This window comes from Aegilops tauschii, chromosome 3, assembly GCF_002575655.3.
Source record: "Aegilops tauschii subsp. strangulata cultivar AL8/78 chromosome 3, Aet v6.0, whole genome shotgun sequence".
Classification (NCBI taxonomy): domain Eukaryota; kingdom Viridiplantae; phylum Streptophyta; class Magnoliopsida; order Poales; family Poaceae; genus Aegilops; species Aegilops tauschii.
The window spans coordinates 609,882,554-609,909,843 of NC_053037.3; the positions used below are offsets into that span (position 1 = coordinate 609,882,554).

A 27,290-nucleotide genomic window follows, 5' to 3' on the forward strand; every position below is an offset into this window, starting at 1 on the left:
TTAGGATCAGTGCAGTATCCTGTTAGGAAAGCATTTTGTTCACTGGATAAATTCTATTATCAGATACTGGAACACATACTTTGTTATCTTAGATCCCTCAGCTGGCTAATCGAAATAAATCGACTCTTCTTCGGCCTGTCAAATATGAGCTTCCAGTGTTCAAGTACTCCTCAGGTGCTAATAGTCCCATTATGAACACCGGCACGTTATATTTTAGCTACATATTCTTGGAAAAAGGAACTAAAATATCACAGAACACTTGTAACTGTTCTATAAAGATCTAATCAGTAATTGATATGCCAATCGGTAACGGAAGATTTGATTTCATGTTAGTCAGTGCTTATAAATTTTTTATTAATCTTGAACCTTGCAATCAATACAAGTTGTAATCAAACCTTTTAATCATGTATTGTGATTGCTTGTTCTATCCACACGCACAAGCTTATGTCTATTAGTTGGTAATTTTTTTGGCCAGAAGATTACTTCATTATACTGAACTGTAGTTTCATCTTTTCTGTTCACAATGAAAAACATTTGTCACAGCAACAAGCAATAGTTGGTCGATTGGATTAAAACGAGAGATGGTTTCTACATGTGTGCTTTCTGCTTCTTATCCTGTTTTTATTTATTTGATCTGTTGATTTCTTGGAAAAGACCAACCCCTTCCATCAAATAGTGCATATTATTAACGTGTTAATATTGAAAAGCTTCCAAATCTGCACACAGAGCTAGTCGGTGCCATCGCCATGAATGTTCTTCTCCAGCTATATTGGCCATGCATATTCTTTGAAGTGTGGGATTAGTGAGTTGTCTTTGTTTGTAGTTGTACCTTTTGTTTTTATATATGGAGGATAATAAACAAAATAGCTTTTCTCCTTTGATTTGGTTAGTCGCATGTAAATTCGCTTCATGCACATCTGATGACATGCATCATCATATTTTTTGAATACAATTGTGATGAGAGGGAGTATAGGTGTAGGGGTGTGCGATGATTGACAAGGAGGAAATGGGAGAAACTTGATGTTTGTCCTGACACGATAGGTAGCAAAGCTTGCTGAAGGTGAGGCCTCATACTTGAAGATGAATACTGTTTGCCACTGCCGCAAGAATAGAATGGTGCACCTTCGTTACCACATAGTACGACATGTGTTGAATTGCCGCATGTCCTATATGATTGTCCATTGTAAGATGCCACCATCCATCACTGGTGGTGATTGGCAACATGGTAGAGATCTGCTTGGCACGCACATGACATCGGAGTGGGACAAAATGGTGGAGTGGACCATTAGCATAACGGAATTGCGAGACTGATGGGGGACCGGAAGGTGATGAACTGATGATGCAGCTGTAGTGGAGTGAGTTTTGGGCAGAGAGAGGTGAGGAGTGAGATTGTGTTCTCCCTTGAGGAAGGTGAAGATGGAAATGCCTATGGGGAGCAAGACAACACCGTAGTGGCTGTATAGGGGGAGAGTAGAGAAAGATGCCGATGTTTGTTGCTACACGGTTAAGAACACGCGTTTCACTTGACAAGTGTGTTAAACGAATAGAAGTATCACTTGATGAATACTTATAACTAGTCTTTTCAATATACAGAACTGAGTGATACCATGTATAATTTTATGGTTGCTCAAGTCTTGATCTTTGCATGCTAGGCTTAGTGCGATACCATGTTTTGTATAAACAAGGTATTTACAGAGTAGATTTCTCTTCTTGCTTGGAGTGTTTCTTTATTTAGGCACTTGCTTGTACTACCTGATGGAATTGTTGACGTTTTTGTGTATTGTTCTACAGCCTAAATATTGTCTAACAATTGGTGATTTTTTGGTTTGCTAGCCCATCCAAAGTGCACATCTTTGTCAAGAATCCCGCCGGCAGGAAAATCTGCCTCAGGGGGGTCCACTTGTCAGACACCCTTTACACCATCAAGGCAAAGATTCAGGAGCGGTACCGCCTTGTCTTTGATGGGGTGCAGCTGGAAGACAACCGTACACTGGCGGATTACGGCATCCAGCATGATTTTACGCTTGACCTCCAAGAAAAGATGCAAATCTTCGTGACAGAGACGCTAGAAGGCAGGACCATCACTCTCGAGGTAGACAGCCTAGACACCATTGACAACGTGAAGGCTAAGATCGAAGACATTGAGGGCTTTCCGAAGGTCCAGCAGTGCCTCATCTTTGCCAACAAACAGCTGGAGGACGGCAAGCTCACCTTGGCTGACCACAACATTTGTAAAGGGTCCACTCTTCTCCTCATCCTCCTCCCCTGTATTCCAACTGTTCTGATGCTAATCTTTGTAAAGACACCGGAAGGGAAGGTCCTCACCCTTGAGGTTGGGAGCTCGGACACTGTCGACAGTGTCAAGGTGAAGATCTATGAGAAGGATGGCACTAGCCCTAGACAGCAGCGCCTCATCTTTGCTGGCAAGCAGCTGGAGGACCACCGCACCCTGGCGGACTACAACATTCAGAGCGATTCTACCCTTCATTTGGTGTTCCGCCTTTGTGGTTGCTGAGATGCATGGCCTGCCATCGAACAACAAGTTCATGTCTGTTGCAGTCGAACTTCCAGTAGTGGTGTATTATCATCATTCTAGTACCTTAGTTTGGTTCTGGTAGTGATATGTTATCTGTAAAACTATCATTCTAGTTCGCTGATGTGTCGAGTGGTTCTTGTCTATCAAGAAAAGAAGTAAGTTGACTTATCTATCTTGGTCTATGTTGGCATAAGTAAGTTGATTTGAGAAATACAGTCTGCACGCAGCTTTGACGACTCATTTCTTTCCTTTCCGCATAGTACTACATACTCGTGCGGCAAATTTCTGTGTTTTCCATATATATGCCATGGAGTCAAAAGTTGAAGCAATTGGAATCCTAACAAGTACATTTATTGCATGTTTACTATACAAGATTTACTATTGCATATCGTGAATGTGATATATCATATCTAATTGGAATTGGGATAGGAAACTAAGTCTTCTTTGGAATTGATATATCATACTCCCTCCGTTCCATAATATAGTGCCTATAAATTTTTAGAAAAATCAAACCTTACAAATTTTGACCAAATTTATGGAGAAAAACATTTACATTTAAAATGCCTAAGATATATTATTAGATTCATCGTAAGATGTATTTTCATATTTTACATATTTGACATTGTATATATAAATAGTTCTCTATAAATTTGGTCAAAATTTGTAGAGTTTGACTTTATAAAAAATATATAGGCACTACATTATGGAACAGAGGGAGTATCTAATTGATTCGATTGACACCAAAACAGACAAATTTCTTCGGGAACTTACAAATGATGAAAAAGCGAAATTTTGGATATATCTGTGCACCTCTGACATGCAATGCTCAGGTAACGCGATATTAACACAGCTCGCTCCTTGCTCTACTACTGGTCTTGTTATTTTTTGCGAGGGGGCTTTATATTTCTTAAGGAGGAGAATCTGCCGTACACAGGCGTACAATTTCATTTGTCCTCGACCCAAACAACATGGCGGTGCGAGGTGTGCATCTACCGTAGGCAGCAAGGCCATGAGGAACCTTGTTCTTTGAGCCAACACTATCTCCCTCGTACTCTTGGCAATCATTCCTTTGATGTCCTGTACCAGTGCCGTATACTCCGAGCTATTCTGCACGGGACTCTTGATCATTATTACCGCCTCTGCACAGTCCAGCTCAACGACCAAGGGGAGCTGGGTAACTGTTCTTTATGCAGTCCTTGCGCGGGCACATGTTGCTAATAGTTTCAGGCGTTATGCTTCACCTTTGCAGCCTGCAAGCAGCAAACGAACCATTATAGAAAATCGAAATTGCCTATATCATACAATCCAGAGCACATGTGTTTGAATCTCCATTGGTGATGCTATCTTTTTCCTTTAACAAAAAGTGTTCCTACATTCACGAGAATTGCCAAGATTATTGCTTGAAAAAAGATGCACAGTGTGAAAATAAAAGTTTTTAGGAAAAAAATCATCATCTGTGAAATGTTCATCTATTTCAACGAAAAATCCTGCCCAGATTGTGAGAAAAAGTAATCTATATCTATATCTATCTCTACTCCTAATGGAGCAGTTGGTAGTCTCGCTTCCAGCTTTTTTTTCGTCCCACCTCCCATGGTTTTTTTTGGTACCTCCTCCCACCTCACACTGAGCCGCCACGAACCGAAAAAACCTCGTACCGAGGCCCCCACCCGCCCCACGCACTCCAGGGCCTAACCTCCGATCGCACCCAAGACAGGTGCGAAAAAACCAACGAAAAAACCTACGGAAATTAACCAGCGAAAAAAAACCTAAACCAATCGCCCGCACCTACGAGCGAGGTCTCCTGCCCTCGAGCGAGAACCACCCAGGGCCGCCCTCTTCCCCGCTGGCGCCGCCCTCTTCCCTCCCACCCCGAGCCGCCGTCTTCCCCGCCCGTGCCGCTCTCTTCCCCGCCGGCGCTGCCCTCCACTCACCTTCTGTTCTTCAAGCGGGAACGCCCCAGATCGAGTCGAGCAAGTCAGCGGGGCAGCGGCCAGATCCACCACGGCCACATCTCGTTGAGATGGGCTGCGCCGGGAGAGGTAGATCGAGGCGGCGGGCACCGTGTGCGTCTTGTCTCTTGGGACGCCGCTCCGACCCGATCCGGCGAGGAGGCAGCCTCCGTGTGCGGCAATGAGGGCGGCGGCCGGCTGCGCGAAAGGTCAATCTGATTGTGCCTCGTCACACCCCTTCCCTGGTAAAGACCCAAGCTCCTCGCATCTCCGCTCCACTGGATGCACTTTCTTGGCTTAGGCTTTCAGTTTTTTCAGGGCTGCACTTTCTTTGCCTCGTTAAACAATTGATATACATAGTGGAGCAAGAATTAACACCATGGAAGGGGAGAAATACAGTACAGGCACTACGTATTTTAAATTTTGCATGTGGGCTCAGGCGTGGCAGCGTCAGCGCCTCCGACGCTCCTCGGCGCAGCCGCCGCCGACCTACCATGCCCACGATCCTCGCGAGCAGTGTCACTCCTTCCCCTCACCGTGGTACCTTCCTCTTGCGTGTTACTTTTTTATTTCTGAATATGCAGTTGTTTTAGTCCATCATTGTTCTCATAAAAGTACATTCTTAAGGATGAGCACACTTCTGTGATGTTGTGAGGCGAAGTATTTAACTGCTAAGTGCCTGATGCCTTGATGTCTTACTTTAAATTCGTTTTACATGCAGGAGCAGGACTTCACACTAGGATGGGAGCAACCTGCATCTTTCGAATATACTGAACTAATAAATAACTACGTACTTTTGAACTGAATATCCTCCAGCAATTGGCGTCAGCATTGACTATGCCACTGCCAAATGCATGTTTGTTTAATCATAATGATTTCTTCATCCCTTTAGTTAGAAGAATCAAAAGCAGTTAATAAGCTTCTAAAATCTTTAGTCTGCATTTTTCTTTGTAGTTCCTTTTTTTTATTCAGATTGTGCAACGTCAATGGTCTCTACCCTGAAGAGTCAAGATTACATTGTTACTGACTTGCAAGGCTCTATTATGTTTCGAGGCGAAGAAGTATTTACCTCTTGAGTTGTTGATCATTTTCTTTGGCTTGACTCTATATGCAACCCTTTCGTACCATTTACCCGCATTAACTTGAGCAATAATATCTGTACCATTTACTTTACTGTTAATTACAGAAGAAGATAAAACCAATGAGTTAACTAAGCAAGATTTGCAGGTGCAATGGATTGATTGATTGATGAATCAATCACAGCTGCTAGAAGAAGAAAGAATCAGGCATGCATCCACTGGTAGAAAATGGGCCTTTAGTCCCGGTTCGCAAAGGCCTTTAGTCCCAACTGTGCAACCGGGACTAAATATGCGCGACTAAAGACCCCCCCTTTAGTCGCGCCTCTTACGAACCGCGACTAAAGGCCCGTCCACATGGGCGCCAGGGGTCCGTCGGGGCGGAGGACCTTTAGTCCCGGTTCTCGTGGCTAACCGGGACTAAAGGCCTCCTCCGCAGGTTTAGGGTTTTAGCCCCCCTAAACCTGGTTTCTTTTTAATTTGTAGTGTTTTATTTCTTTTATATTTTATTTTGTGTTTTATTTTAATTTTGATGAAGTTTCAGTACACATATTCTACGCTACTATATACATGCATATGAAATTTCAAACAAGAAGAATTCAAGAGGAATATATAATATATATTGAATCTCGGGTGACCATATACAACTTCGAACAAGTTTCCATACACAATTAGGATGGATGACCATATACAACTTCGAACAAGTTTCAATCTCGGGTATGCATATAAATTTCTTCGTCCTCGGTATAGTGTTCTCCTTTAGGATTGATGACTTCCCTCATGAAAAATCCTGCTAATTCATCTTGAATTGGTCGGAAGCGAGCTTCTGGACTAAGCCTCCTCCGCAAGTTATCCGTCGCCTTCCGCACGCTATCCGATGCCTTCCGCTCAGAGGTGTGTCTCCGGATGTTCTCACAAACATAGTATCCACATAGATTGGTCCCCGGTGGCTGCTTATCCACATTAACTAACCTTCTAAAATCTAGCTCATGTTTGAATTCATCGACAATTTCTTCTGAGAACCGTCTCCAAACCCTACAGGGCAAAGAAAATTAAATGAACAAGGGAGTTATTAGTTACTTGATATTAGGAAATGAACGAAAGAGACCGATCGATATAGAGCTCAAATGATTGAAAATAATTACTTTTGCAGCATTTTTCTCATGTCGGCCCAACGCTTTGGATCCGAATCCATAGAGTCCATGATTAGAACTCTGGAGGTGTGAAGTTCAATATTTAGCAGAATCCAGTGGAACCTGCGGACACGTTACATGCACAGTCATGCATAACTCATCGATTAGACATATCATGCATGGAGTAAACAAAAGAGAATGGGCACAAGAGAGAAACACTCACCCAAAATGGTAAGGAAATAGAATATGACTTTTGAGTTGATGCTTTCTAAGAAACTTGTACAAGTCTTTCTCCACGTCTTCGGGGTGATTTTGTAACACATGTCCATTAACGATATGTGGGTCAATGAACCCAACATCATGGATGTTTCTTATTTTGCATTCCCAAATCTTCAATCTGCATAATAGCGTACGCAACAATATAGTTAGGACAATATATATATATATATATATATATATATATATAGTGCAGGCAATGAAGAACGAGATGAGGTAGAAATAAATCACTTACAGAACGTAGCAACTCAGCATAGATTTGTCGAGGTCGCGCAGATTGAACAGCTGGAACAATTCACTCATATGAACTTGTACAGAGTACCGTTTGGTGTGATGCTCCTCTGTAACATCCGCATAAACATATTCTTTGTCGGCCCATGTTATGAATTGCTTGTACCAACGTAGCAGATTTCGCATTTGTGGTGGTAGACTCTTTTCCGGCGCAGGCTCGACGAGAGGCCCATTCCGCACATATTGTAATGCTATCTCACATACTGGCGCATCCTCAAGGCCTAAGAAGGCACGAAGAGTCAAACCCATCTCGGAAGCTTGTTTCATGGCACTCGCTACAGTCAATCCAAGTGCTGCCGCAGCTGCTATGATCTCGGGGTCCTCTTCCGGACCGGCTTTCACTATGAGCGGGGGGATCGATTGTTTATTCTGCATCCCGAGCTGGTCAACTTGTTTCCCGCTTTTTTTACTTTCTTCATTCTCCTCCTTCAATATTTTTGCTTGCCTACGAAGTTCATGTCCATAGTCGTCAGGCATATTCAGCTCGGCTTGGGACGGTGTCGTCAAAAAATCCTTAGCCCACTTCTTTTGCTTCTCAGTGAATACTTGCTTGGGCTCAGGCTCTTTTATCGCCTTCATATCCGCCTTCCATTTCTCATAATGAGCAGACGCGGCCAATTTTGTTTCAGCTTCACTAAGTTCCCAAGGTCTTGGGAGGAGAGGCTTCAGTGATGGCTCCGGTACCCTTGTGGTCTTAGGTACATAAGGGTCCGGGTTAATAGTCCAGGAGCGGGTTTCCTTGCTGTCCGCCTGCTTCTGCTTCTTCGCCGGAGGTGGATTGGGGGGCGTCGTACCCGCCGGAGGAGGATTGGGGGGCGTCGTACCCGCCGGAGGTTGTGGATCGGGGGACGGCGTCGAATGGCGTGAAGGAGGTGTAGGTGAACCACCACGACCACCACCACCGCCACCACCACCACCACCACCACCATTGGAGGGGGTGGACTTGTTAGCCTTGACGCCTCGCCTGGAAACAGTATGTACTTCTTTTTCCATAGAATGATCTGGCGCTTGACATCTCCAAGTCTTCTCTCCCCTTCGGGTGTAGCTTTGTCAATCTCCAGGTCCTCAAACCCTTGGACTATGTCTTCCACTGTGACACGAGCATAGCCATATGCAATGGGGTTGTTGTGGTGGAGTGCTCCAGGTGTACAGGGTAAAGCACTGCCGCTAGCTACCTTCGTGGAAACGTTCCCCACGGGATAATGCAGATCACATTCTTTCATCTCCTTTACATCATCCACGGGGTAGTGAGGCTCCGGTGCACGAATCTCGATCATCGGTGCACTAGCACCAGGCGGGGCATCCGTGGAAGCCACGCTGCTTCTCCGCTGCTGGCTTCCGCGATGCGCTTCATGATCTTCATGCGGCCCTGCAGCCGATTTTTCTTTTACTAGTTCATGCACGGTCTGCTTCAACTCATGGAGTTCCGATGCAAACTTCGCCATAAGATCTGCATCCCGGTCCGTCTTTCTCTTACGGCTTCTGTAACAGTACGGGTCATTGTCCTGGGAAAACCCTACTTTCCACGGAACATTGCCTTTGCCTCGTACACGTCCTCCGTGTTCATCATTCCCGAGGGCTGTTGTCAGTGCGTCTTTCTCTCTGTTGAACTTGATCAAGCCCTCTTGAGCTTGGGTCATTGCGTCAATAAGGGCTTGGGTGGGAGCAAACTTTTTCTTCCGGTGAACACACACCCCTGTCTCCGGGTCTAGCGATCCCCCATGCCCGTACCACCAGCTTTTGGCCCTTGGGTCCCATCCCTCTGTACCTAGAGGGATTCCTCGCACCCTCAAGTCCTCCTCCATCTTCTGCCACTTAGGCTCCGAAAGGCGGTATCCTCCTGGCCCCATAATATGATGGAACTTTTTCTTACTCGCATTATCCTTACTTTTTTTCGATATTTCCTTGAAATGCTCCGATTGCTTTTGCCTCACAAATTCTGGCCAATCATCTTCCAGTTTCTCATGTTGTCCATTGAAATCCGGAGTCTTGCCCTTGTTGACATAGTCACGGGTTAAATTTTTCTTGAAGTTCCGGAATGCTTCGCCCCTCTTCTGAAGAGCGAACTCTTTAACTAGCCTCCTCCTCTCACGTCCACCCGGAACCTCGTTACCGAATTCATCGACTTTGTTGTATTCCGGAGGTAGAATGAAATGTTCCATAAGCTTTCTCCAGCAATCCTTTTTCGTTCTCTTGTCGACAAAACTGAAACCAAGACGTGCCTTCTTTGGCTCCTTCCATTCCTGGACGGTGATCGGGACGTTGTCTCTAACAACGACTCCGCATTGGTTGATAAACTTTGAGGTGTGCTGTAGGGGCTTGCCGGTTTCACTTACAAACTCAATGGCATATGTTTCTCCTGTTTTCATCGCCTTGGATTTGCCACGCTTTGTCGTACTCGATCCGGCCGAGGGCTAAAAAAAGAAAGAGAGTCGCGCGCGTTAATACATATGTATTCACATTTCAGTAAGTTTGTATCACGAGAGGCTCAATGTATATATATACCTCGCCGGAGGTGGTTGCTACTTGCAATTCGAGATCGTCGTTTGTTGACGGTTGTCCTCCGTCGACAATGTCCGTTCCTTCACCTTCTTGATCATCTCCACCGTCAAGGTTCAGAAAAGAAGAGACTACATCCTCTTCTTGCTCATATTCTGAGCCCGGCACATAAGGAATCTCGTTGTTGATGATGCCCATTAAATAACGTTCAGCCTCCGGATCCCTAAGCGGCTCGGCTCTATTGTCCGCCATATGTCACTCCTGCATGTAGTAAAATTCTTTAAGTATAAAGGAATTAAAAAATAAGATTAAGGGGACATAGAGGAGGAGGAATTTAAAAATAAGATTATTGAGCACTAATTTGCATAGAAGTTTTTGTTTAGCACTGCCAAGTATTTTGTTTTTCCTTTTCTTTTTTCTTTTCTTTTTCCTTTTCTTATTTTGTTTTTCCTTTTCTTTTTCCTTTTCTTTTTCCTTTTCTTCTTCCTTTTCTTCTTCCTTTTCTTCTTCCTTTTCTTTTTCCTTTTCTTATTTTCTTTTTCCTTTTCTTCCTTTTCTTTTTCCTTTTCTTATTTTCTTTTTCCTTTTCTTATTCTGTTTTTCCTTTTCTTATTTTCTTTTTCCTTTTCTTATTTTCTTTTTCCTTTTCTTCTTCCTTTTCTTATTTTCTTTTTCCTTTTCTTATTTTCTTTTTCCTTTTCTTATTTTCTTTTTCCTTTTCTTCTTCCTTTTCTTATTCTGTTTTTCCTTTTCTTATTTTCTTTTTCCTTTTCTTATTTTCTTTTTCCTTTTCTTATTCTGTTTTTCCTTTTCTTATTTTCTTTTTCCTTTTCTTATTTTCTTTTTCCTTTTCTTCTTCCTTTTCTTTTTCCTTTTCTTCTTCCTTTTGTTCTTCCTTTTCTTTGTTTGAGGAGGACGGCGGCGGGCGGGCGGCGGGAGGCAGGCGGCGGCAGGGGCAGCGGCAGCGGCGGGAGGCAGGCGGCGGCAGGGGCAGGGGCAGCGGCGGGAGGCAGGCGGCGGCGGCGGCGACGGCAGGGGCAGGGGCAGCGGCGGGCGTTGGCGACGGCGAGGAGGAGCGGGCGCGAAGGGGCAGGGCGCGGCAATGGCGACAGTGCAGGGCGTCGGAGCTCACTCGGGGCAGGGCGAGGTCGGGGAGGCATTGGCGATGGCGAGGAGGAGCGGCCGGCGACGGGGCAGGGCGCGGCAACGGCGACAGCGACGAGGAGCAGCCTGGCGGGACTAAAGGGACTTTCGTGCCGCTTTCGTTCCCGCGCGGAAAGAGCCTTTAGTCGCGGTTCGTGTCACGAACCGCGACTAAAGGTCCTTTTTCATATAAAATAAAACTAATTCATTTTAAAATCTTAAAAATAGAATTATATATCAAAAAAATCAGAAAAATAAAACTAATTCATTTTAAAATCTTAAAAATACAAATAATATATCAAAAAATCAGAAAAATAAAACTAATTCATTTTAAAATCTTAAAAATACAATTATATATCAAAAAAATCAGAAAAATAAAACTAATTCATTTTAAAATCTTAAAAATACAAATAATATATCAAAAAAATCAGAAAAATAAAACTAATTCATTTTAAAATCTTAAAAATACAAATAATATATCAAAAAAATCAGAAAAATATAACTATTTCATTTTAAAATCTTGAAATACAAATAATATATCAAAAAAATCAGAAAAATAAAACTAATTCATTTTAAAATCTTAAAAATACAAATAATATATCAAAAAAATCAGAAAAATATAACTAATTCATTTTAAAATCTTGAAAATACAAATAATATATCAAAAAAAATCAGAAAAATAGAACTAATTCATTTTAAAATCTTAAAAATACAATTATATATCAAAAAAATCAGAAAAATAAAACTAATTCATTTTAATTCACATGATCCATTCAACAAAGTTTGGTACAATAAATTATTACACATCAATTCTTCCCTTGTGTCCCTGCTTGCTTACGATTGTGCCGTATCCATGGAGCATCCTCATCATTTAACTTAATGCTTGGGTCAGTGTTCACTTTGAAGGGCGGAATTTCACCAAACATATTATAATCTTCTGACATGTCTGTCTTGTCCTCCACTCCCACGATGTTTCTTTTCCCTGAAAGAACAATGTGGCGCTTTGGATCTTCGCATGATGTACTGATCGTTTTCTTATCTTTCCGTTTCCTCGGTTTGCTACTCATGTCCTTCAAATAAAAAACCTGAGCGACATCTTTGGCAAGGACGAATGGTTCGTCAAGGTAACCAAGATTGTTGAAATCCACCATTGTCATTCCGTATTGCTCGTCCACCTTTACCCCACCTCCTGTTAGCTTGAACCATTTGCACCGGAACAAAGGGACCTTAAAGGAGGGTCCATAGTCAAGTTCCCATATCTCCTCTATGTAACCATAATATGTGACCTTTTGCCCATTCTCGGTTGCTACATCAAAGCGGACACCACTGTTTTGGTTGGTGCTCTTTTTATCTTGGGCGATGGTGTAAAATGTATTCCCATTTATCTCGTACCCTTGGAAAATCGTTATAGTCGAAGATGGTTTCTTGGCCAACATGTACAGCTGATCTCCAACATCATTGTCATTCATTAAATGTTTTCGCAACCAACTGCCGAAAGTCTCCATGTGGGCCTTTCTAATCCAGGATTCAGGCTTCCCCGGGTTGTCCGAGCGTAAAATATTCTTGTGTTGCTCGAAGAACGGAGCCACCAAGCTGGAATTTTGCAGAACTGTGTGGTGTGCTTCAGTCATAGAATGACCGTCCATACATATCGTTGATTTCCTTCCGATCCTGCCTTTTCCACTTAGTCTCCCCTCGTGCCGCGATTGAGGAATACCAATCGTCTTAAGGTCAGGAACATAGTCAATACAGAACTCAATTACCTCCTCATTTCCATAGCCCTTGACGATGCTTCCTTCTGGCCTAGCACGGTTACGAACATATTTCTTTAATACTCCCATGAACCTCTCAAAGGGGAACATATTGTGTAGAAATACAGGACCGAGAATGGAAATCTCTTCGACTAGGTGGAGCAGGAGGTGCGTCATAATATCGAAGAAGGATGGTGGGAACACCAACTCGAAACTGACAAGGCATTGGACCACATCGTTCTGTAACCGTGGTAGATCTTCTGGATTGATTACCTTCTGAGAGATTGCATTGAGGAATGCACATAGCTTCACAATGGCTACTCGAACATTTTCCGGTAGGAGCCCCCTCAAAGCAATCGGAAGCAATTGCGTCATAATCACGTGGCAGTCGTGAGACTTCAGGTTTTGGAACTTTTTCTCCGCCATATTTATTATTCCCTTTATATTCGACGAGAAGCCAGACGGGACCTTCATACTGCTCAGGCATTCAAAAAAAATGACCTTCTCTTCTTTGGTAAGAGCGTAGCTGGCACGACCTTGAAACCATTCCGGATGCCGGTCATCTGGGTCTTTCAAAAGTTGCTGGTCCTGCCGTGCTTCCTTTGTATCATTTGTCTTCCCATACACGCCCAAGAAGCTTAGCAGGTTCACGCAAATATTCTTCGTAACATGCATCACGTCGATTGCAGAGCGGACATCTAGGACTTTCCAATATTCTAGCTCCCAAAATATAGATTTCTTCTTCCACATGGGTGTGTGCCCGTCAACTCCCCGCGGAACTGATTGTCCGCCAGGACCCTTTCCAAAGATGACTTTCAAATCCTTGACCATATCAAATATCTCAGCACCAGTACGTTCCGCAGGCTTCGGCCGGTGATCTGCCTTGCCGTTGAAATGCTTGCCTTTCTTTCTTACGTTATGATTTCGGGGAAGAAATCGACGATGACCCAGGTACACGTTCTTCTTACAATTAACCAAACGTACACTTTCAGTCTCATGTAAGCAGTGCATGCATGCATTGTATCCCTTATTTGTCTGTCCCGAAAGGTTACTGAGAGCAGGCCAATCGTTGATGGTTACAAAAAGCAACGCTCGTAGGTCAAATTCCTCTCCTTTGTGCTCATCCCAGACACGTACACCAGGTCTGGCCCACAACTGTAAAAGTTCATCAACTAATGGCCTTAGGTACACATCGATGTCGTTCCCGGGTTGCTTTGGACCTTGGATGAGCACTGGCATCATAATGAACTTCCGCTTCATGCACAACCAAGGAGGAAGGTTGTAGATGCATAGAGTCATGGGCCAGGTGCTATGGCTGGAGCTCTGCTCGCCAAAAGGATTCATGCCATCAGTACTTAGACCAAATCTTATGTTCCTTGCGTCAGCTGCAAAATCTTTGAACACTCTGTCGATCTTTCTCCATTGCGTTCCATCAGCGGTGTGTCTCAACTCCCCGTCGGACTTACGGTCCTCTTTGTGCCATCGCAATGACTTGGCATGCTTTTTGTTCCTGAACAGACGTTTCAACCGTGGTATTATAGGAGCATACCACATCACCTTGGCGGGAACCCTCTTCCTGGGTTTCTCGCTCTCAACATCGTCACCAGGGTCATCGCCTCTGATCTTATAACGCAATGCAGTGTATACAGGGCATTCATTCAAATTCTCGTATTCACCGCGGTAGAGGATGCAGTCGTTAATGCATGCATGTATCTTCAGAACCTCTAAACCTAGAGGGCAGACAACCTTCTTTGCTTCGTACGTACTGGCGGGCAACTCGTTATTCTTCGGAAACATATTCTTCAACATTTTCAGCAAATTTTCAAATGATGAGTCACCTACACCTTCCTGTGCCTTCCATTTTAGCAAATCCAGTGTGCAGCCCAGCTTTTTCAGACTATTATCGCATCCTGGATACAACAACTTTTTGTGATCCTCTAACATGCGATCCAAATTCTCCCTATCCTTGTCAGTTTCGCAGCGTCTCCGTGCATCAGCAATAGTCCGACCAAGATCATCAGCGGGCTCATCATGTGCCTCTTCTTCACCTTCACCTAACCCTTCCCCACCTTCAGCATCATCCTCCATGAAAGTATCACCGAAATGATCATGATAGTTGTCATCGATATCATCCACTTCTTCATCTTCTTCCATTCTAACCCCTCTTTCTCCATGCTTGGTCCAACAATTATAGCTTCGCATGAAACCGTGCCGAAGCAGGTGCATGTGAACGTCTCTTGAGGAGGAGTAACCCTTCTGATTCTTACAGACAGCACATGGACAGATAATAAAACCTTGCTGCTTGTTCGCATTTGCCACTACGAGGAAATCTTTCAAACCCGTAGTGAACTCGCCGGAGAGTCGGGGACCGTACATCCATTGCCGATTCATCTACATTATTATTATATAAAGTATATAATTAACCATCATGCATTTGTTAAACTAACTAGCTAGAAATAATACAAATTAAACAATGAACTACACACATGCATATTTTATCAATGACACATGAAAGGTTCAAGTTGCTAACCGCGATCGCGGAGGAAAAATAAATGAGAAAGCTCAAGTGTGGCTCGGACACTTCATATCATGTTTGTTTCAGGCTCTCGGGCATTTCATCGAACACCTTGTGTGCATAGGAGGAACCAAAAGCAAACCCACCACCCCCTTCTGAATATTGTGAAGTGAGCTGAGTGAAGTGAAGTGAGCTGAGTCCTATATATAGGGATGGGCCTTTAGTCCCGGTTGGCCTGGCCAGCCGCGACTAAAGGCCTTCGGGGACCTTTAGTCCCGGGTGGCCAGGCCAACCGGGACTAAAGCCCCTCCCGTCCGCCAGCTGGATGGGCCTTTAGTCCCGGTTGGCCTGGCCAACCGCGACTAAAGGCCTTCGGGGACCTTTAGTCCCGGTTGGCCAGGCCAACCGGGACTAAAGCCCCTCCCGTCCGCCAGCTGTCGACCGAGCGCGCTGGGCCCAGATAGTTGGTCGCGGATCTCCTCCGGAACCGCGACTAAAGACCCCTTTTGTCGCGGTTCGATTATTTTGGGGACTAATGGGGGCGTATGGAAGCCTCTTTTTCTACTAGTGATCATGGATGATGGATCTTGGAGTGCGGGGTGAGAACAAAGGTGATTTATTGGAGTGATATAAGCAAACTTAGGCACGTTTCCTTTCCTCACATTTTGAAGATCCAAGCAGAATGGATCTATTATTAGTAGCATCGTCACCTTCAAATCCAATGTTTTTTGAGGCCACTCCTGTGTTTGTCTCTTCCAAACTAATCTGTTTTTAACAGTAGATCATTACTATTTTACCTACTTGATGCTTAATGCTTGTATTTCTTAATTTTTCCTAGGAGAATGGGAATTACATCTAGAGCTACAGTTTGTGATTTAAGGATCTGCTAGGCATGTCATGGCAAGTAAATTTACTTGGCAATTGCCATGCTCCTGCATAAATCATGTTCTGTTGCAGCACCTGGCATTTAGGTACCTTTGATTCATGGATGTACGATAGGCCTGAAGCTTGAGCAGTTCATATTCGACATATCCATTTAATCCCTGTGCATGACACTTTTTGAGGTTCGACTTTCAAAAATCTGCCCTAATATAGCATCTTCTGCTCCCTCTTCTTTTCCTGTTTTTTGCGAGCTTTAAAACCTCGAGATACTCATCGGTGCATATCTGAAAATTCAGGTGCTACACGAAGAGGAATTTGCGCCAGTGAAGAACGCGAATGGCACAACCTATGACATCTGATGCTACTCCAACTACATAGCGGATGGGTAATTTCTCACCATTTCCTGTACCCAGAAACTTGTAGAATTAAATTACAAGTCAGGCCTTTCAACATAGAACTTTTATGATCATCTTTCTCATGATCCCTTTCCATCATAAGCTTCGAGGTTTCTCCTGGAGAAAGCCTTGAGACAATTTTTCACGGGCGAGGATTCCACATGCCCGGTGAGATTTCGCTATAGGCGTATCATGTCATGGCAGCAACAACATCAAATGGGAGATGCAATGTTGCATAGGGATTGCAAGGCCGAAACCTTGGGATACATTGGGTTTCGACTTACATGTTACAGGATATGCGTAGACGTAAGTTTGACTTTCAGATAATACATGCCAAACACTTTTAAAGTTGTGTCGTGCATGACAGTGGAAACATCTGTGTATTGCACAGGATCCTACAGAGCAGATGGGCACATGTATGTGTGGAGACTCTGAAAAGATGAACACATGTATGTGTCCGGTTATTCTGAAGCTATTTAATATATTGGTTGTGTCAAGAGGTCAAGTCCAGGTTCCTCATGTCAAGTCTATAAGTTTCACTCGAAAGAATAAAATGCTCTCAAGGGTCGTACTGAAAGAAGAACTACATTAGCAAGTTGATTCAATAATCCATCCTCTGTTTTGCACCTCGTTTGTTAGTTATTTAGTTATGGCCAGGGTGGGAGTATTGATCATTGTTTGTTCTTGACAAAGTTTTGGGTGAAGGAAAAAATTGGCAGTAATCAGTGCGATCCTACCGCCGGTGGTTTGCGAGTATACTGAAGGAAATATGCCCTAGAGGCAATAATAAAGTGATTATTTATATTTCCTTATATCATGATAAATGTTTATTATTCATGCTAGAATTGTATTAACCGGAAACTTAATACATGTGTGGATACATAGACAAAACAATGTGTCACTAGTATGCCTCTACTTAACTAGCTCGTTGAATCAAAGATGGTTAAGTTTCCTAGCCATAGACATGAGTTGTCATTTGATTAACAGGATCACATCATTAGAGAATGATGAGATTGACTTGACCCATTCCGTTAGCTTAGCATTTGATCGTTTAGTATATTGCTATTGCTTTCTTCATGACTTATACATGTTCCTATGACTATGAGACTATGCAACTCCCGAATACCGGAAGAACACTTTGTGTGCTACCAAATGTCACAACATAACTGGGTGATTATAAAGGTGCTCTACAGGTGTCTCCGATGGTGTTTGTTGGGTTGGCATAAATCGAGATTAGGATTTGTCACTCCGTGTATCGGAGAGGTATCTCTCGGCCCTCTCGGTAATGCACATCACTATAAGTCTTGCAAGCATTGTAACTAATAAGTTAGTTGCGGGATGATGCATTACAGAACGAGTAAAGAGACTTGCCGGTAACGAGATTGAACTAGGTATTGAGATACCGATGATCGAATCTCGGGCAAGTAACATACCGATGACAAAGGGAACAAAGTATGTTGTTATGCAGTTCGACCGATAAAGATCTTCGTAGAATATGTAGGAGCCAATATGGGCATCCAGGTTCCGCTATTGGTTATTGACCAGAGAGGTGTCTCGGTCATGTGTACATATTTCTCGAACCCATATGGTCTGCACGCTTAAACGTTCGTTGACGATATAGTATTATACGAGTTATGTATGTTGGTAATCGAATGTTGTTCGGAGTCCTTGATGAGATCATGGACATGACGATGAGCTCCGGAATGGTCCGGAGGTAAAGATTGATATATGGGATAGTAGTGTTTGATCTCCAGAAGGGTTCCGGAATTCACCGGAAGGAGTTCCGAATGTCTCCCGAAATGTTTGGGTACGAAAACACTTTATTTGGGCCAAAGGGGAATGCCCACAAGGTTTTTGGAAAGAGCAAAAGGAAGTTTTGCGGAGTCCAGGGGCCAGACGCCAGGGTCCCTGGCGTCTGGGTCCAGATGTCTGGCCTGGAGTCCGAGAAGGACTCTTGCCTTTCGGGTGAAACCGACTTTGTGGAGGCTTTTACTCCAAGTTTCGACCCCAAGGCTCAACATATAAATAGAGGGGTAGGGCTACACATCAAGAAACACCAAGCCATGTGCCGGCAACCCCGTCCCCTCTAGTTTATCCTCCATCATAGTTTTCGTAGTGCTTAGGCGAAGCCCTGCGGAGATTGTTCTTCACCAACACCGTCACCACGCTGTTGTGCTGCCGGAACTCATCTACTACTTCGCCCCTCTTGCTGGATCAAGAAGGCGAGGACGTCATCGAGCTGAACGTGTGCTGAACGCGGAGGTGCCGTACGTTCGGTACTTGATCGGGACGGATCGTGAAGGTGTACGACTACATCAACCGCGTTGATAAACGCTTCCGCTTTCGCTCTACGAGGGTATGTAGATATACTCTCCCCTCTCGTTGCTATGCATCACCATGATGTTGCGTGTGCGTAGGTGCAAATTTTTGAAATTACTACGTTCCGCAACAGTGGTATCAGAGCCAGGTTATGCGTAGATGTTTATGCACGAGTAGAACACAAGTGAGTTGTGGGCGATACAAGTCATACTGCTTACCAGCATGTCATACTTTGATTTCGCGGTATTGTTGGATGAAGCGGCCCGGACCGACATTACGCGTACGCTTACGCGAGACTGATTCTACCGCCGTGCTTCGCACACAGGTGGCTAGCGGGTGTCAGTTTCTCCAACTTTAGTAAAATAAGTGTGGCTACGCCCGGTCCTTGTTGAAGGTTAAAACAACACATACTTGACGAAATATCGTTGTGTTTTTGATGCGTAGGTAAGAACGGTTCTTGCTCAGCCCATAGCAGCCACGTAAAACTTGCAACAATAAAGTAGATGATGTCTAACTTGTTTTTGTAGGGCATGTTGTGATGTGATATGATCAAGATGTGATGCTATACTTTATTGAATGAGATGATCATGTTTTGTAACAAAGTTATCGGCAACTGGCAGGAGCCATATGGTTGTCGCTTTATTGTATGCAATGCAATCGTCCTGTAATTGCTTCACTTTATCTCTAAGCGGTAGCGATAGTCGTAGAAGCAATAGTTGGCGAGACGACAACGATGCTACGATGGAGATCAAGGTGTCGCGCCGGTGACGATGGTGATCATGACGGTGCTATGGAGAAGGAGATCACAGGAACAAGATGATGATGGCCATATCATATCACTTATATTTGATTGCATGTGATGTTTATCCTTTATGCATCTTATTTTGCTTAGACGACGGTAGCATTATAAGATGATCTCTCACTAAATTTCAAGATACAAGTGTTCTCCCTGAATATGCACCGTTGCGAAAGTTCGTCGTGCCGAGACACCACGTGATGATCGAGTGTGATAAGCTCTACGTTCACATGCATCGGGTGCAAGCCAGTTTTTGCACACGCAGAATACTCGGGTTAAACTTGACGAGCCTAGCATATGCAGATATGGCCTCGGAACACTGAGACCGAAAGGTCGAGCGTAAATCATATAGTAGATATGATCAACATAGTGATGTTCACCGTTGAAAACTACCATCTCACGTGATGATCGGGCATGGTTTAGTTGATATGGATCATGTTATCACTTAGATGATTAGAGGGATGTCTATCTAAGTGGGAGTTATTAAGTAATATGATTAATTGAACTTTAATTTATCATGAACTTAGTACCTGATAGTATTTTGCATGTCTATGTTGTTGTAGATAGATGGCCTGTGCTGTTGTTCCGTTGAATTTTAATGCGTTCCTTGAGAAAGCTAAGTTGAAAGATGATGGTAGCAACTACACAGACTGGGTCCGTAACTTGAGGATTATCCTCATTGCTGCACAGAAGAATTACGTCATGGAAGCACCGCTGGGTGCCAAACCTGCTGCAGGAGCTGAATCAGAAGTTATGAACGTCTGGCAAAGCAAAGATGATGACTACTCGATAGTTCAGTGTGCCATGCTTTACGGCTTAGAACCGGGACTTCAACGACGTTTTGAATGTCATGGAGCATATGAGATGTTCCAGCAGTTGAAGTTAATATTTCAAGCAAATGCCCGGATTGAGAGATATGAAGTCTCCAATAAGTTCTACAGCTGCAAGATGGAGGAGAATAGTTCTGTCAGTGAACATATACTCAAAATGTCTGGGTATAATAATCACTTGATTCAATTGGGAGTTAATCTTCGTGATGATAGTGTCATTGACAGAATTCTCCAATCACTGCCACCAAGCTACAAGAGCTTTGTGATGAACTATAATATGCAAGGGATGGAGAAAACAATTCCCGAGCTCTTCGCGATGCTAAAGGGTGCAGAGGTAGAAATCAAGAAAGAGCATCAAGTGTTGATGGTCAATAAGACCACCAGTTTCAAGAAGGGTAAAGGGAAGAAGGGGAAATTCAAGAAGAACAGCAAGCAAGTTGCTGCTCAAGAGAAGAAACCCAAGTCTGCACCTAAACCTGAGACTGAGTGCTTCTACTGCAAAGGGACTGGTCACTGGAAGCGGAACTGCCCCAAGTATTTGGCGAATAAGAAGGATGGCAAAGTGAAAGGTATATTTGATATACATGTTATTGATGTGTACCTTACCAATGCTTGCAGCAGCGCATGGGTATTTGATACTGGTTCTGTTTCTAATATTTGCAACTCGAAACAGGGGCTACGGATCAAGCGAAGATTGGCTAAGGACGAGGTGACGATGCGCGTGGGAAATGGTTCCAAAGTCGATGTGATCGCAGTCGGCACTCTACCTCTACATCTACCTTCAGGATTAGTATTAGACCTGAATAATTGTTATTTGGTGCCAGCGTTAAGCATGAACATTATATCTGGATCTTGTTTGATGCGAGATGGTTATTCATTTAAATCAGAGAATAATGGTTGTTCTATTTATATGAGTAATATCTTTTATGGTCATGCACCCTTGAAGAGTGGTCTGTTCATATTGAATCTCGATAATGAAGATACACATATTCATAATATTGAAGCTAAAAGATGCATAGTTGATAATGATAGTGCAACTTATTTGTGGCACTGCCGTTTGGGTCATATTGGTGTAAAGCGCATGAAGAAACTCCATAATGATGGACTTTTGGAATCACTTGATTATGAATCACTTGGTACTTGCGAACCATGCCTCATGGGCAAAATGACTAAATGCCGTCCTCCGGAACTATGGAGCCAGCAACTGATTTGTTGGAGATCATACATACTGATGTATGTGGTCCAATGAACATTGAGGCTCGCGGTGAGTATCGTTATTTTCTCACCTTCACACATGATTTGAGCAGATATGGGTATATCTACTTAATGAAACATAAGTCTGAAACATTTGAAAAGTTCAAAGAATTTCAGAGTGAAGTGGAAAATCATCTTAGCAAGAAAATAAAGTTTCTACGATCTGATCGTGGAGGAGAATATTTGAGTTACGAGTTTGGTCTTCATTTGAAACAATGCGGAATAGTTTTGCAACTCACGCCACCTGGAACACCACAGCGTAATGGTATGTCCGAACATCGTAATCGTACTTTACTGGATATGGTGCGATCTATCATGTCTCTTATTGATTTACCGCTATCGTTTTGGGGTTATGCTTTAGAGACGGCTGCATTCACTTTAAACAGGGCACCATCCAAATCCGTTGAGACGACTCCTTATGAACTGTGGTTTGGCAAGAAACCAAAGTTGTCGTTTCTGAAAGTTTGGGGCTGCGAATGTGAAAAAGCTTCAACCTGATAAGCTCGAACCCAAATCGGAGAAATGTGTCTTCATAGGATACCCAAAGGAGACTATTGGGTACACCTTCTATCATAGATCCGAAGGCAAGACATTCGTTGCTAAGAATGGATCCTTTCTAGAGAAGGAGTTTCTCTCGAAAGAAGTGAGTGGGAGGAAGGTAGAACTTGATGAGGTAACTGTACCTGCTCCCTTATTGGAAAGTAGTTCTTCACAAAAACCGGTTCCTATGATGCCTACACCAATTAGTGAGGAATCTAATGATGATGATCATGAAACTTCATATCAAGTTACTACCGAACCTCGTAGGTCAACCAGAGTAAGATCCGCACCAGAGTGGTACGACAATCCTGTTCTGGAGGTCATGTTACTTGACCATGACGAACCTACGATCTATGAGGAAGTGATGATGAGCCCAGATTCCGCAAAATGGCTTGAGGCCATGAAATCTGAGATAGGATCCATGTATGATAACAAAGTGTGGACTTTGGTGGATTTGGCCGATGATCGGCAAGACTTGTTGCCTGACGGTAATGTTACTGTTTACAAAGTTCGACTTGTTGCAAAAGGTTTTCGACAAGTTCAAGAAGTTGACTACGATGAGACCTTCTCACCCGTAGCGATGCTTAAGTCCGTCCGAATCTGTTAGCAATTGCTGCATTTTATGATTATGAAATTTGGCAAATGGATGTAAAGACTGCATTCCTGAATGGATTTCTAGAAGAAGAGTTGTATATGATGCAACCTGAAGGTTTTATCGATCCAAACAGTGCTAAGAAAGTGTGCCAGCTCCAGCGATCCATCTATGGACTGGTGCAAGCATCTCGGAGTTGGAATAAACGCTTTGATAGTGTGATCAAAGCATATGGTTTTATACAGACTTTTGGAGAAGCCTGTATTTACAAGAAAGTGAGTGGGAGCTCTGTAGCATTTCTAATATTATATGTGGACGACATATTGTTGAATGGAAATGATATAAAATTTCTGGATAGCATAAAGGGATACTTGAATAAGAGTTTTTCTATGAAAGACCTCGGTGAAGCTACTTATATATTGGGCATCAAGATCTATAGAGATAGATCAAGATGCTTAATTGGACCTTCAGAAAGCACATACCTTGACAAAGTTTTGAAGAAGTTCAAAATGGATCAAGCAAAGAAAGTGTTCTTACCTGTATTGCAAGGTGTGAAGTTGAGTAAGACTCAATGCCCGACCACTGCAGAAGATAGAGAGAGAATGAAAGATGTTCCCTATGCTTCATCCATAGGCTCTATCATGTATGCAATGATGTGTACCAGACCTAATGTGTGCCTTGCTATTAGTTTAGCAGGGAGGTACCAAACTAATCCAGGAGTGGATCACTGGACAGCGGTCAAGAACATCCTGAAATACCTGAAAAGGACTAAGGATATGTTTCTCATTTATGGTGGTGACAAAGAGCTCGTCGTAAACGGTTACGTCGATGCAAGCTTTGACATTGATCCGGACGACTCTAAGTCGCAAACCGGATACGTGCTTATATTAAATGGTGGAACTGTCAGTTGGTGCAGTTCTAAAAAAAGCGTCGTGGCGGGATGTACATGTGAAGAGGAGTACATAGCTGCTTCAGAAGCAGCAAATGAAGGAGTCTGGATGAAGGAGTTCATATCCGATCTAGGTGTTGTACCTAGTGCATCGAGTCCAATGAAAATCTTTTGTGACAATACTGGTGCAATTGCCTTGGCAAAGGAATCCAGATTTCACAAGAGAACCAAGCACATCAAGAGACGCTTCAATTCCATCAGCGATCAAGTCAAGGAGGAAGACATAGAGATTTGCAAGATACATATGGATCTGAATGTTGCAGACCCGTTGACTAAGCCTCTCTCACGAGCAAAACATGATCAGCACCAAGACTCCATGGGTGTTAGAATCATTACTCTGTAATCTAGATTATTGACTCTAGTGCAAGTGGGAGACTGAAGGAAATATGCCCTAGAGGCAATAATAAAGTGATTATTTATATTTCCTTATTTCATGATGAATGTTTATTATTCATGCTAGAATTGTATTAACCGCAAACTTAGTACATGTGTGGATACATAGACAAAACAATGTGTCACTAGTATGCCTCTACTTAACTAGCTCGTTGAATCAAAGATAGTTAAGTTTCCTAGCCATAGACATGAGTTGTCATTTGATTAACAGGATCAAATCATTAGAGAATGATGAGATTGACTTGACCCATTCCGTTAGCTTGCATTTGATCGTTTAGTATATTGCTATTGCTTTCTTCATGACTTATACATGTTCCTATGACTATGACACTATGCAACTCCCGAATACCGGAAGAACACTTTGTGTGCTACCAAACATCACAACGTAACTGGGTGATTATAAAGGTGCTCTACAGGTGTCTCCGATGGTGTTTGTGGGTTGGCATAGATCGAGATTAGGATTTGTCACTCCGTGTATCGAAGAGGTATCTCTGGGCCCTCTCGGTAATGCACATTACTATAAACCTTGCAAGCATTGTAACTAATAAGTTAGTTGCGGGATGATGCATTACAGAACAAGTAAAGAGACTTGCCGGTAACGAGATTGAACTAGGTATTGAGATACCGACGATCGAATCTCGGGCAAGTAACATACCGATGACAAAGGGAACAACGTATGTTGTTATGCGGTTCGACCAGAGAGCTGTCTCGGTCATGTCTACATAGTTCTCGAACCCGTAGGGTCCGCACGCTTAAACGTTTGTTAATGATATAGTATTATACGAGTTATGTATGTTGGTAACCGAATGTTGTTCGGAGTCCCTGATGAGATCATGGACATGACGAGGAGCTTCGGAATGGTCCGGAGGTAAAGATTGATATATGGGATAGTAGTGTTTGATCTCCAGAAGGGTTCCAGAATTCACCGGAAGGAGTTCCGGATGTGTCCCGAAATATTTGGGTATGAGAACACTTTATTTGGGCAAAGGGGAAAGCCCACAAGGTTTTTGGAAAGCGCAAAAGGAAGTTTTGCGGAGTCCAGGGGCCAGACGCCAGGGTCCCTGGCGTCTGGGTCCAGACGCCGGGAACCCTGGCGTCTGGCCCTGGAGTCCGAGAAGGACTCTTGCCTTTCGGGTGAAACCGACTTTGTGGAGGCTTTTACTCCAAGTTTCGACCCCAAGGCTCAACATATAAATAGAGGGGTAGGGCTAGCACCCAAGACACATCAAGAAACACCAAGCCGTGTGCCGGCAACCCCGTCCCCTCTAGTTTATCCTCCGTCATAGTTTTCGTAGTGCTTAGGCGAAGCCCTGCGGAGATTGTTCTTCACCAACACCGTCACCACGCCGTTGTGCTGCCGGAACTCATCTACTACTTCGCCCCTCTTGCTGGATCAAGAAGGTGAGGACGTCTTCGAGCTGAACGTGTGCTGAACGCGGAGGTGCCGTACGTTCGGTACTTGATCGGGACGGATCGTGAAGGTGTACGACTACTTCAACCGCGTTGATAAACACTTCCGCTTTCGGTCTACGAGGGTACGTAGATATACTCTCCCCTCTCGTTGCTATGCATCACCATGATCTTGCGTGTGTAGGTGCAAATTTTTGAAATTACTACGTTCCCCAACATATACATGGATAGGAAATGAGATGAGATCAAATCTCATGATTCCATCTTGTCCCGGTCCCGGGTGGACGGGGTGTCAGGGTGAGTAGTTTGTTTGTTCGACCCTCATTCTGTGGTGCCCATGAAATGTGCAACACATGTACCATGAAGGGGGTTATTTAATGTGACAACTCATACTTGTTGTCCTAAGGGCTGCTTTATAAAAGCTTTGTACCAAATTTACTGAATTAGAAATAACAGTTGTTAGAGCTGGTATGTTAATCTCATAGCCCTGACGTTGAACATTTTCTTCTTTTGTCCTGTATATGCACACTTACCTTCCTGCAACTGTATGTACATCCTCTGTAAGGAAATATAGGAGCATTTAGAATACTAAAGTAGTGATCTAAATGCTCTAATATTTCTTTTTTTTTGACAGAAAGACTGTAAGGGAACCCCCTACAGTATAATTGGTGCAACAAACCCAAATTGCAAGTACCATGCCTTGAACCTGGGTGGGTGGAAAGGCATCAGCCCCTTCCCACCACTAGGCTATGCCTTAGTCTGCTGCTCTAATATTTCTTATTAACTAGCCAATTGCTTTCATTTAATTATCATTATTCTGGAACATGTTGCTCACGTGATATTAGACATTTTAATTAGAATAAGCTATCAAAGAAGGTTTTATTAGGAAAATTTAGTTTATGTGACTTTTTTTATTTGAACAAGCATACGCATCTCCATTTTTTCATTTTTAGTTGTTTATTTGTATAGTTGGAACATTAGTTTGATGTGAGTTTCAGCTACCTGCTTGTTATTGAAACTGCAAGAACTTGCTAGCTTTTGTCAAAAGAAATGGAATGTGATGGAGGTAAAAGAAGATAAGGTGTTTTTGTTGATCCTTGTGTCTGATTTTAGGGTGTGTGTGTTGCCTAATCACTGTAAATAGTAAATACTCTACATCTATGACAGCAAAATCCTTGTGAATATGGACAGATGGAGATGTATGAACGGGCAGTTCTTGCAGTTACTTATTCAGTGGACATATGGTGTAATTATTGTCAGTTTGCGATTTCAACATACAATGACCCAGATGTCATGAGAAGATAGCAATTGAATACCGAGACTATTCTGATGAAGTTTTTTTTAATATATATTTATAGTGTCTTGACTTTTGTTAACTACCGCATTTTAGGTTGTATGTGTATAGGAATACATACATGGCAAGAAGGGATTTTAGAATATCTAGGACCTGAACAGGAATGCTTGATGAAATGGTTTATAATATTTTAGCACTGTTTTTCGGTAGTCCTTGTGGTAGGAAAGTTATCCATTCTTCGAAAAATCATCTACTACTACTCACCTTGTAGAATTTTTTATTTTGCTGCATATTTGGTTTTATCATAAAATGAATGGATTATTCTGAAATACAGTGTAACCCCTCCCCTCCCCCCTCTCAATGATTATTATTTTTGCATTTATTTAATATTATTCTTTTGCCTCTTGCTATTGCTTGCTAAAGGCACATGCATACACAAATCTTTCCTCGTGCCATTGTTTCTTCTG

General features: G+C 43.1%; 1 protein-coding gene and 1 long non-coding RNA gene across 2 annotated transcripts in view; both read left to right on the plus strand.

The window, feature by feature from the left end:
- Positions 1–27,290, plus strand: part of LOC109763162 (polyubiquitin-like) — a 107,716-nt gene that overhangs the window by 7,374 nt on the left and 73,052 nt on the right. The window contains exon 3 of the mRNA XM_073511301.1: positions 2,037–2,508. Coding sequence (XP_073367402.1) covers positions 2,037–2,508 — 472 coding nt within the window. The remainder of the gene's footprint in view (positions 1–2,036; positions 2,509–27,290) is intronic.
- Positions 4,361–5,780, plus strand: LOC141042552 (uncharacterized). Its single transcript, XR_012205754.1, has 3 exons — positions 4,361–4,730; positions 4,804–5,025; positions 5,713–5,780. It is a non-coding gene; the product is annotated as an uncharacterized lncRNA (long non-coding RNA).